This window comes from Typopeltis vanoorti, chromosome 7 (assembly GCF_054136105.1).
Source record: "Typopeltis vanoorti isolate ZY-2024b chromosome 7, IOZ_Tvanoo_1.0, whole genome shotgun sequence".
Lineage (NCBI taxonomy): Eukaryota > Metazoa > Arthropoda > Arachnida > Uropygi > Thelyphonidae > Typopeltis > Typopeltis vanoorti.
Window position 1 is genome coordinate 57,249,184 of NC_143555.1, and position 12,865 is coordinate 57,262,048.

The window sequence follows — 12,865 nt, forward strand, 5'->3', positions numbered from 1 at the left end:
TTAAGATTTATTAATGTTTCTGGATTTCTTTGGTTGGATTTTTATTGTTTTGCTGTGCTTCTTTGGAATTGTTTTTTGTGGAAGTTTTTTTTGTGATCACACTAAAACTGTATTTCACTAAATTTTCCTTCATTGTATGGGAAGAAGAGCTAAATAAAACTAGGGGGAAGGATGCAGTGGAAGGCCAAGGATTCACATATGCCCAAGTGTGGGAACCCAGTCTCCTTTTCAAGCATGGCCTTGACAACCCTTCTACATACCACCATACTTGGTGTCCTTCCAGGGATGAACTGGCAGAGTAAGTGGCAGCAGGATCTTTTCAGTAGCTGATCAGGAAGCCTCCTGATTTGTCGCTATTTGGTTGGTCCTATGTGCTATTTAATGACTAGTCCCTGTGGAACAGTTTTACTGCTAATGAGAGGAGGGTCTGAGTCTCTACAGTATATGTAGTTTGTCCTTGAAAGATATCATTCAAATTGCATGAGAGAAGGGTATTGGACAGAAACCAAAACTTTTGCGTGGAAGACTAAACATGACAAGGCCACTTCATTTATTAAGGAAGGTAGTAGTGTTCACCAGGCACTGAAGGCCACCCATCACATAGAGCAGTGGTTCCCAACCTTTTTCCACTTGCATATCCCTTTTAAACCCATTTTTATAAATTGTACCCCTTGTTTTTAAAATAGCTGTTTTTAAATACTGACACTTTTGTTCAGTGCCTATCTTAATGTAACGCACTTACTTATACTCAGTCAATAACAGATAATAACGTGTACCCCGGGGGGTACATGCTGGGCCATTCAGGGGCACACAAAAAATAATCGCTAATAGCGGAAAAATGGATTTAAGACTGTATCTTGCATCTTTTGAGCCTGATTTCAAGAAACTAAGTGCATCAAAGCAAGCTCAATGATCTCACCAACAATGTTTCGATTAGCTAGTGATCTATATACCAATTATTACAGACCCTTCAGATAACACAAATTAATATTATTAATAATAATAAATCAAAAGTTTGTTAAATACTTGATCATCATTATCAATATTTAACATAAAGCTCTACTTATTTCTGTGTTACGAATATTGTAAAATTAAATCTGTGGTTTGTACTTTTAGTGCAGTAATTTTCCTTTCCCAACTCATTACCTCATTTCCACTATTTTACATTAAAATAGGCACAGAATAAAAGTGTCAGTATTTAAAAACAGCTATTTTAAAAACAAGGGATACAATTTATAGAAATGGGTTTAAAAGGGATACACAAGTGGAAAAAGGTTGGGAACCCACTGACCTAGAGGTTTGTTTGGACATTTCCTCCAACTAGGAAAAATGGGTCTTGTGGTTGCAAAATGGGGCACAGGTAAATCCCACAGAGTTTGACTGTGAAAGGTTATATATTGTCCACTGTGACAGCCTGTTAGTAGCCTAGCTATGTGATCTGCTCTACCCAAGATTTCTATTCCCTACTCAATTATCTTTATTTACTACCTTTACTATCCTCCTTATTCCAGTCACCATGCTGACTTTTTGATTATTCATATAAGAAGGCTGATTTCATACAATCTAATTGCCAACAAAAAGTGATCATCTTCCTTGGAGATTGAATGTTCATTATTCAAACTGGCTTGTTCTCTCTAACTTCACAGATCAAGATGGAAGGAAAGCCAAGTTATTTGTAATTAATAGTGAATGTAACTCAAACTGTGTGCTTATCAACCAAAATGCAGTTTAATTCTTATTTCTCCAATGATCTAGACCTCTTTCTTAACCAGCTCTCCTTCCAAATATACTACAGTTGTTAACTCTCCTCTGGTTAACTAACTCTCACCATAACCTTGTCAGTTTTTCCTTTGCATCCTTTCTCCTACATCCTTATAAATTAGTTCATTCAAAATTTCCTTCCAGAGGAAATTTTGAGCTCTAGAAGATCAAAAAGGACAAAAAAAAAGTTATGTAACTGATGAAAATTAGGAAAATTGTTTATCATATTAGTAAAATCTGTAAGTATAATGATGAAAGAAAAGGCATACAAAATGCTACAAGCAAAAAATAAATCTGATATTGCATACCAGTTTCAAAGATGAATGAAAGCTGTGTCCTTGCTTACCTCCTTGCAAAAATGGAAGCTCTCCAGCATCTTAGTCATGATCTATTTTAGAACACGTTTGTTCTCTTCATAGACTATATAGGGAGAAACACCATCGTTACAGATGCAAGAGCAGACAGATAGTTTTGATGTTAAAGCTCTTTATTTTAAAGTAATGTTGTTCAGTCCCTGAAATCATGGAGATTTTGAAAGCATTGTAAAAACAATATAGTTTCTAAGATATTTTGTGGATTATACCATCACATTCATTAATCTTTCTCAAATTTATTACTTCTGTTAATCAGGATTTGGAAGCCTAACAGCTGCAGCCTTATTAGAGAAAGTAAAGGACTTACAAAATTTAGCTTATCAGTTGGGATTAGAAGAAGGTAAGGATTTTTTTTAATTTATTTAAATGATTATTTATATTGATTCTGGTAGGTTGTCATTATTATTGCACAATATCTCCGTGGAGGTTGAAGACTCATTATGGAAGGTGAACACTATTTACACAGTTACATGTCTTGCCTCTCATTGAATGCATTTACTAACAGAGCACTCACACTAGACTAGTAACTCATTCCACTTATTCTTTACTTTCCATGCAAAAAAATCTAGCCATTCTTACTGCCCCCACACTTTTACTCATTTTTCAGGGATGGCACCCTTGTTCTTTACCCAATAGCCGAAAAATTTCCCCTGCATCAATCTTATAAAACCCTTTTTGTAACATAAATGTTTCTGTTTATCTCCTCTTTTCCATCTAATAACCAACCTCTGCAACTAGCAAACCATCAATCTATCCTCATAAGAAGCATTCCACTGACCAGTCATCTTGGTTACTCACCCCTGGATCCTCTCCACCACTTCCACATCCCCAAAAAACCAAAGCGACCAGACTTGTGTGCAGTAATCCAAATGTGGCTATATCAAAGAGGAATGATAACTTTCTGATCACTACATATAAATATTTCTTTTTCAATAACCAACTTGGCCACTTTTGCAGTATGCCCTCTTACCTTCCTGTCCATAAACACTTCCCAAATCCCTAGCATCATCAGTTTCTTGGGGGTGCACGTCCATCAATGTAACACGGATTGTAATCTTGTCCTAAAATGCAGAACTTTTCATGTAATATCTAATAAGATAATGGGTACCAGTGTTTCAACATTAAACTGAAACTGGTACCCATCATCTTTTGCCCATACCTTCAACCTATTTAAATCATTTGGCAGGGTCTATTGATTAACTATGACACTAACAATTGGGCATCATCAGTCATTAATATACAAATTAAATAGCAGTGGTCCAAGCATAGAGTTCTGCAACACACCACCAGTCACTTGCCTTCTGGATTTTGCTCCTCCAGCAGAATTCTGTGATATCCTGCCCTTTGCAAAACCCAGCATTGTTTAGCCATTCTCTTTATACAACTCAGTTGTCATTTTTAATAAAAAGTGAATTGCATAACCTTCCCTTCATAAAGTTATGCTGTCCCCCTAAGGATATCATATTCACCTATTTCTGAATTTTGTCTTTGGCCAACTTCTCCAGTTTATGACCACTACTGAGATATTGTCTTGTAATTCACCACCTCTGTCTTGGGGCCTCCTTTATGCAACAGAACTACACTCAGTGGCGACTTTATTTGCAACAGCATTTAATGACGAGTGCCCCTCCCCCTTTGCCTTAAGAGTGGCCTGTATTTTCTATGGCATTGATTTAACTAAATGTTTGCATCAACAATTGGGTGATACAATAGTATCATCCAATTGTTGCAGAATGGATTGCGGGGCATTGCTGCTGCAAACTGCTTGTCCACTTCATTCCAGAAATGCTCTATTGGGTTGAGGTCTAGAGACTGAGTTGGCCACTGAAGTAAAGGAAACTCACTGTCACATTCCATGAACCGCTTCAACATGCTATGATGCAATTTAGTTTGGTGCATTTCTTTGTGGAAGTACCCATTTGACAATTGATAAACTGCAGCCATGAATGGGTGAATGTGATTAGTGAGGATGTTAAGATAGGCTGTGATATTCAGGCAGTGTTCAACTGGTATTAGGCACCTAGCATGTGCCAAGAAACAAATCCCACCACCATCACTCACACACACTGACACTCCAGCCACCAGCCTGAGCTGTTACTACTTGGCAGGAAGGATTCATAGCCTTGTTGTTGCCTACATATTCTGATTTTGCCTTCAACATGATAACAGTGCAAACTGGGACTTGTCAGACCAGGCAGAATTTTTCCACTCATCAGCTATCCATTGTTGGTGATCATGCCCATTGAAGCTGCATCTTCCTGTTCTTAGCTGCAGCAATGGGACCTGGAATGGTTGTCTGCTCTGTACCCCATCTGTAATATCATGCAATGAACTGTGCTCCAAAGTGATGTTTGTTCTGCACACCACTGTTGTACTGTGCTGTGATTTGACTGGTTGTAGTCATCCTGTCACATTTCGCAATCCTTGTCATTCTTCTCTAACACTGTTATGCATCAAAATTCCAAAAGAGTAGACAATTTTATGTTACTGGCACCAGCATATTGTTGTGTCCCTATCTCTAATATAATTTCTCTTTTAGTCTTTTATTCAAATTCTCGTTCAACTCTTTCTCAGGTATCACGTGGTACCCCTGTATAACAATGGAATTGCCCCGGGGTCGAGCCAATACCAGAGTATCTGAGATCAACCTCTCGTAAAACACTGAGAAATTTATTTTTTCACTGTGCCACTTAGCGCTTTTAGATTAAATAATAATATCAATCAAGAGGCAATCTCTAGATAGTATTTAAGTGATACCTTGACCTTTGCAGGCGTGGCCAAAATCTCTTCCTTCTAATTTTCCGCCTAGGTTCGTGTTAGTTTTTATAAGCGGTGCATCGGATTCCAAAATCACAGATAGACTTAATTGTATTCAAAAGCAAGGTTTATTAGATACTACAATTATATACATACAGTACATGTAAACTTAAATCTCAATCTAAGAGAGTTCCTGACAGTCAGGTTAACATTAAAACATTCCAATATCACAAGGATACTCAGACTGACTATTGTTAATTTTTTACAGTATAAATCTTATCAACATTAAAACACCTAAATTATGCATAATAATCTCAATAATTCTTTTCTAATTCAGTTTCAATCAAACCACTCAAAATAGCATCTATATCTTTTACAATCTTGTCATTAATAGCAATTCTTTACTCTGAACTTTATCATAACCTCTTTAAACATATAATATCATCTATATCTTTTACAATCTTGTCATTAATAGCATTCCTGAGGACCTCTTAATCACATTAAGAGGTCCTCAGGAATCTGTCTCTCCTTAATTGAAATATCCATGGATTCCTATCTGGCTTTCTGTGGGCGGCCGGGCTTACTTTTTCCGCGGAGATACGACCTTCTAGTTCTGGCGATGCCTCTATCAAACCCTCCGGAGTGGAGGCGCTGCCACCCTTCACCCGCTCACGACACCGCAAGACTCGCACCAGGAGATCAGGAACAAAAAAAGCCTCGTGTGGGGGATGCTTGACCCTTATATTTCACCTTGGTTCCCGGCAATTCTCTCACTCCACGATGTCCACCTAGCGCTTTCACGTAGGTCGACGTCACAGCGTCCAGCTTTCTCCGCTACGTTTTTCGTGTGCTGTCAGCACGCGAATGCCTGGGGCAAACTGCTCCCCTTGCGTTACTGCTTCCTGACCTTTGGACTTACATCCCCTTTACAATTTGTGCAAATCATTCTATAACCCCTAGTACTTATTGCTCTAATAAAATGTTAAATGTTTACACTGCCACTATTATTTATACTAACTAGTGAGTGGTCCCTTGTTAAAATATTATATAAATAACTATTTGTTTTCTTTTAGTTTGAAATATTTGATATATCTACAAAGCAGTATTTTGGTACCTAGAGACAAGCATGTTATAATGTTTCTTATTGTGTTTTCACTCTGTTATACAATGATAAAATGAAATATCTTATGTTCCAACTTATCAGGGCATAACAACATCTTGCACTAACAATCATACCACACTTAAAGTCACTTAAGTCGCTCCTTTTACCCATTCTGATGCATTAAACACACACACACACACAAAAAAAAAAAAAAAACAGAACTGTCAGATGCATGTCTACCTGATTTATATAGAAAACTTCAGGAATGGTCTGTTTTCTTTAATGGGGAGGTGTTCCTAATAAAGTGGCCACTCAGTGTATTTTGCCTTCCTTCTCACTACCTTGGGACTTTACCAGGGCTAAGATTTAAGTTAAACAGCTTCATCTGAGGATTGTCAATTCCTCATTAACCCCACATTGGAGTGCTTGGAAGAATTTTTCCAGATCAACAAAACTTAAATACAAATCTATGATATCTTTTCATGAGTTTTTGAATCTCTTATTCTCATCCTAACATGTTCGTGTTGGGATGAGAAGAAAAGCAAAACAACCACATATCATGATGGGTTTTTCAATTGTAACCACATCTGCATTGATAGTGGGGAAATGTGTTTGTTTCGGGATATATTAGAAACCAATAATTGAGGAGAATCCTATATTTTGCTGGTATGTTTAAATTATTAAAAAGTGTAAATGTGTGAACTGACAGAATGATTGTTGAGAAAAAACAGTTTGATGTCATGAATAGAAATACTTTCATCAGAGGCAAATGAATTACTAATAATCTACAGTTTGTAGTGGTATTGCATTTTTTTTTGTGACTCTCACTCATGAACGGTTGTGATCCTATAATACATTAGTACTATGAGTTGGCTTAGGATTTTTTTTTTTTTTACATAGTCCAGAAACCTTGCTCTAGAGACCAAACATGGAACTATTTTCAGGCCACTTCAGACCTTCAATAAGCAGGGAGGTAGTTTCACACCAGGTGGTGAAATTCATATCTCACCTACAGACAATCGCAAACATCCTTATCCACAGCAGGGAATTTGAATCTACGGTCTGTTGATTGGAGAGCAGATATGCTTGACCAATCTGCTCTTCATCACATGTTATAGGATCTGCTAGCTAAACAGCCTGGCAGATTCTTTGATGTGTGATCCTCTAACATCTAAATATGCACATTTGCATTTCTGATGGACATAATTAAAAAACTTAATAAATAGCTAGGGTAGTGGCTTGTCCAGTGAATTAATAATGTTGATCAGGTGATTCACTAGGCATAGCAGGAATAGGAGTGGATTTATGAAGCAGCAAATCTTGTATAATTTGTCATGCTTGTTGTGTGTATTTATTTCTATTTTTTAACAGTTAGATACCCCACTCTCTAAAATATGCTCGTCAGATGAGTAACTGCTTTCTAAATATAAAAGATGATTGTGATCATCTTTGGAATTATCCACTTGTTTGAGAATTCTATCTCCATCACATGAGGGTTTTTGTCAATGGCTCTTCTGTTTTATTAATAATAGATATCCTACATATGTTAGTATTTTGTTGGAGATCAACAGATGCATTTTCCTCTTCATATAATACATTCATTTTTTATTCAGGAATAGATGAATTTTTTACTCACTATTACATTATTACTGGAATAAAAATGTTCTTATATAATGAAAAACATCTTCTCTTTAACAGATGTGCTATAGGCACAAGAAAATACAAGTACATCAGTTTTATTGTATCTAAATACAATACAAAGACATTTACAGTGTGTACTATATTTAGCCACAATTCATGTGATTAGGGACAAATGAAATGAAAATGACACAGACTATACAGCATATACACACAAGCACAACAGTTTTATTGTAACACCAAACATAGTATTTATCTAAATATGATTTTCTAACATCCTCTTTCAAGTTTTCATTTGTAGAAAATACATGGTAACACTGTTTATAATGCATTCATTGGGTGCAGAAACACCAAACGAGTTTTGTAAACCAAATTTTTGAAAACAAATAAAAACATATGTATATAAAACTTCAAATTAGTTTCAGTTGTCTTTTAGATTTTCTGTATCATTAAGATAGTTCACAAATACTGGTTTTATAAATGAAATTCTACCAAAAAATTTCAACTAACTTTACAGCATGTTATTCCAACATGTAATAATATACACTAAAGTAAGTTCCCATATGAAGTGAAAAATGCTCGGCGATTGAACATGTTAAAATAAAAATCCGATTCCGACAACCTCTGTTTTGCTCCGTGAACTTAGTTCTCCACATTTTCACAATTTTTCTTAGCCCTCTTCTCGGGTATGCTTGCATAAATTTAGACTGCTTGGAACACCAGTAGGAAATTCTTCTGTAATTCTCACATTCAATTTTATTTCCCTTTTTTATAGATTTGTATTATAGAGCTCTGTTCCAGTCATCCAGAATTTAAACTTCTCACCAGTCCAAAACTTTTATACTTCCATATTTGAGCATAACTGGTTGAATAGCATCTACTCCATTTGCCCTTCCACTTTTCAGGTTTCTCTGTTTTATTCTACCTCAGTTATTGATATGCACTTCTGATTCCATTTCTCTTGCATGTTTACTACCATTTCTATCACGTCTTGTTATGCTTAATTCTTTTAAAGCGATTATTCTGGGTAACAAGGATATCTTTACCCTCAATTTTTTTTTATCATATCTGATTTTTCTTATTTTGTCTTTTAACTTATTACTGAAATCTTCCCATGACTTTTATTTATCTACTTTTAAGTGGTCAAAGAGTGTGCAAAGGAGGTTGTATCCAATTGCATCCCCAGAAAAATTGCATAGGAGTTAAATGGATAAGCAACACTCTAAAGCAAGAGCTGCATAAAAAGAAAATGTTGCAATACAAAATCATTAGAAGAGCTATGACAAGACTTAGAAGCAGTATAAATTGCAGGCCAGGAGAGTGAGAGCCATGGTGAGGAAGGTGAAATCAGGTTATGATAAATTAACTGAACAGGCCATGGGGATCCAAGAGAGTTTTATTACTATATAACAAGTAAAAGTAGAATAACCTTGGAAGAATAATCTTGTTAATGTGGAAAGTGTTGGATGCACTAGAAATAACTGAGTTATTAAGTGTTCACTTTAGCATGGTACTCATTGCTGTTAGATGCATTAGCTCTGGATGCCAAGGGGAAGTCAAACTTAAAAATAGAGTTAGAGGAGTTAGGAGCATTAAAATTATTACAAGAGTTTGATTTAAGTACAACTATTGCACTTTATGGGATATTGGTACGGGTGCTGAAAGGATGTGCAAGAGAATTAGCAGTGCCCTCTGACTAGGTTGTTTATCTTCAGTTTTAGCACATGCATGATTCCTAATGAGTGAAAAAGAGAGGAAGCCAGTCCCATTTTACAGGGGATGGAAGCTAGGACTGATGCAGAGAATTATATGCTTATCAGTATATCAGGTGTGGCTCAAGGTATTGCATAGACTTGGGAATTGCATCCAAAGGTAGGTAAAATAAAACAGTACTAGGATCCTCTGTGAAGAACAGCATGGTTTTGTTTAAAAAAATGTCTTCTTTAACACATCCTGCTCATGTATGCTTTCTTGATATTGCCAGAACATTTGACAGGATTCCAAATGCAAGGTTCTTATACAAACTCAAAGGGATGCATATGCAAAATAAACTTGTGAAATGGATATGAGAGTGGCTGGCTGAGAGTTCTCCAAAAGTGGTGTATGGAGATGCCGAGTCTAAGAGGAGACCAGTTGTTTACCACAAGATTCTGTATGTACTGTGGTTCAGTTTGTATTATTAATGATATTGAGATGGTCTTGAGCAGTGTTTAACACATTCGCACCAGGCACCATACAAAGTGTATCAATTGTATTTGCCCATCAGGTGGGACACAGCAAATCATCTCATACTTCCAGCCATCTGTCAGTAATGTTAGGCATTGTTACATGTGCTTTCTAGAGAAACCAAAATTATTTAGGGGAAAAGACTGCTTGCTTTCTGGTTATATAATTAATCAATAATTATGAGAAATTCTATAATTGTTTGCATTTAAAAAATTTTTAGGTAATTTTATATTTCATTCTGCGTTAATCTGATATGAACCCTTTACCTATGATTGTCATGTCCAAGGAAAAGAATAGACGTGAATGTTAAATAGAATTCTTACAAACAAATAAACATCCAATAATTTACAGTTGTATTATAGTAGTGCTATCAAGTACTCTGGTAGGGAATAAATTACATGTCATCCTATATAACTAATTACACATGTGTAAATTTATGAAGGGATTCATTTATAAAAAAGTAAGGAACAGTTTGTTTTGCAAGAAATAACCAACTAATAATAGTTTTGTATCTGTTATTAGCTAATCAATGATTGGAGAGGCATATTCATCAAAGTGTAAAAATTATAAAGTATGATCATATAATTTTTCTGGGAATAGTGTCTGTTACATGTGTCTTAATTGAGTTCTTAGCAAGCAAAAATATGTGCATAACTTGAAGAATTTTGTGCTGGCTCACCAGTCAAGCAAATATCTTGCTTATCAGATGTTAGCCTAGGTGTACCACCAGTATTGCCTAATGTATTACAGTCATGTGTTTATTCAGGGATCTGAATAAACACATGACTGTAACTGCCAGTGTTGATGGTTCACAAACCGTGAAGAAAAAATATCTTGCATTTTATAAGTGATATATGACCAGATTTTGTTTTTATTAATACCATAATACCATTTTTCACTCCTAACACTTATGTCTTGAATTGTGTTTATGGGGGAAAAAAGTAAACAAAACAGTTTCTTCTCTGCCATTATAAGTAGATGTTGAAAAAAAAAAAAACTTAAGTCGACACATATAACTAAATAAATACATATAAATACATTAGTGCATTTCTTAATTTTGATTGTCTCCAAACGCCAGATGGACAGGGCCAGTGATGTCATATAATACAACTGCAACTCGATAAAAAAAAAACAGTCAGAAAAACATTTGGGTTAGAATCACCATAAAATATTTTTGGAAAATAAATACTTCTTTCTCAACTTTGCAAGTTTTAATATCCACTATTAATGGCCAAATTCTGCATATTTCATCACTGGGTAAAAAATGAGCTAAATTATCACTGTCCACTGCATATCTGTGTTAGGTTGCCATGTCACAATTAATTGGTTACCTCATGGTACAATTGAGTGCTCTATAAAATGGTGTGCGAATCCTAATCGTCTCTTGATTAAATTAAGCTTGACAAGAAATTATATTGCTTAATCCTTTATCCAAGTGTGAGCAAACAACGTGCATGTGAAGTATCTTTACAACTAAGCTACTTGTATATGGAGGATAGTAATATAATGTATATGGAGGTTTCTACTTTATTAAAGTTCATCAGTGGCAGCCTGATCCAGAAGAGATACCAAGGTTGACTAAGGCAATTGATGTGAAGTCATTAGCCTCCTACACGTAGCCTAGTCATGGAGATATTTCACGTGCAAACATTGTTTGCTTACGCTCAGATAAAGAGTTAAACATGAATACAATTTCTTGTCAAGTTTAATTATAACCAAGTGAAAAAGCTTTCAACAGTCCTCTCGCTGGTTGTATTCTATTATGATAAAATCAGTGATAATCGACAAAATAGGTATTTGTAATGATGACTAGCATTCTTCAATTTATTGCAGAAAGTAAGGTAAGCATACAAAAAAACCATTTGACATAAAACATGAGAAACATAATCAGCATTGCGTAAATAAAACTGGCAATTAAACCATAACTTCTCATGATTTTTATTTTTTCCTCAACTAAAAATTCTCACTTGCCACAGACAAGCATATTTTTCAAGTCCTGAATATGTGTAAGATTTTGCTGGATACTACCAGACATAGTCCTTTTTATATAATATATATATATACAGGGTGTTCGGGATAAATTTGACATATTTATAATTAATTATATTTTTCCGTAAGTTACATGTATTAACACACACTTCTCTTCATTTAAAAGTTTGGACCCTTCTTCATTCATATACAAGATGTCAGAAAGGATGGATAGCTGGAACCCTCCTGAATCATGGAAGAGAATAACTTGTATCATGATGATTCGTGCCCGCCATCAAAATAAGGATATTACGACTGCTGCCCAATGCTCCCTGAATACAGTAAAAACAATCAGGCATGAACTAGAGACTTGCAATGGTGACTACGAGGATGTAGCAAGAAGAAAGATCCCTAGCAGACGATCTGATTGCGTTTGTACAGCAGAATTCCTCGCAAATCTGCAGGAACAGGTGTTGAAGAACCCTGGCATTGGAATTCGGGCTTTGTTCGTGGAGTTGCTAACTGTAGTCAAGCCCTGGATAACAAGGGTAGCCAATGGTAGGCCGTATGTATGGCAGCAGGATTCGGCCCCTTGCCACACCTCTGGGAAAAGTCAAAAATGGTTGTCTGAAAATTTCTACGACTTCACCAGTCCAAATGTTTGGCCTCCAAACTCCCCAGACCTTAACCCCATGGATTATTTTGTATGGGGCGCAGTTGAAAAAGACACCAATCGCACTTCCAGTAATACAAAAGCCCAGTTAATGGATAAAATTAAAACAGTTTTTGCGGCCCTTCCCAGGGAGACTGTAGCATCAGCTTGTTCGAGGTTCCGAAGCAGAATTGAAGCTGTGATCGATGCTAATGGTGGTTATTTTGAGTAAATCTTGTTGATAGTATTGTAATTAACTCTGCCTGTAATGTTTTTTTGTCAATTCATTAAATTTAATAGATACAAAGAAGATTTTCTTTTTCCTTACGAAACTGTCAAATTTATCCCGAACACCCTGTATATATATATATATATATATATATATAT

General features: G+C 35.7%; 1 protein-coding gene across 1 annotated transcript in view; it reads left to right on the forward strand.

The window, feature by feature from the left end:
- lin-52 (DREAM core complex component lin-52) overlaps positions 1–12,865 on the forward strand; it is an 82,003-nt gene that overhangs the window by 49,330 nt on the left and 19,808 nt on the right. The window contains exon 5 of the mRNA XM_090395609.1: positions 2,392–2,475. Within this exon, the coding sequence (XP_090251735.1) occupies positions 2,392–2,475 (84 nt within the window). The remainder of the gene's footprint in view (positions 1–2,391; positions 2,476–12,865) is intronic.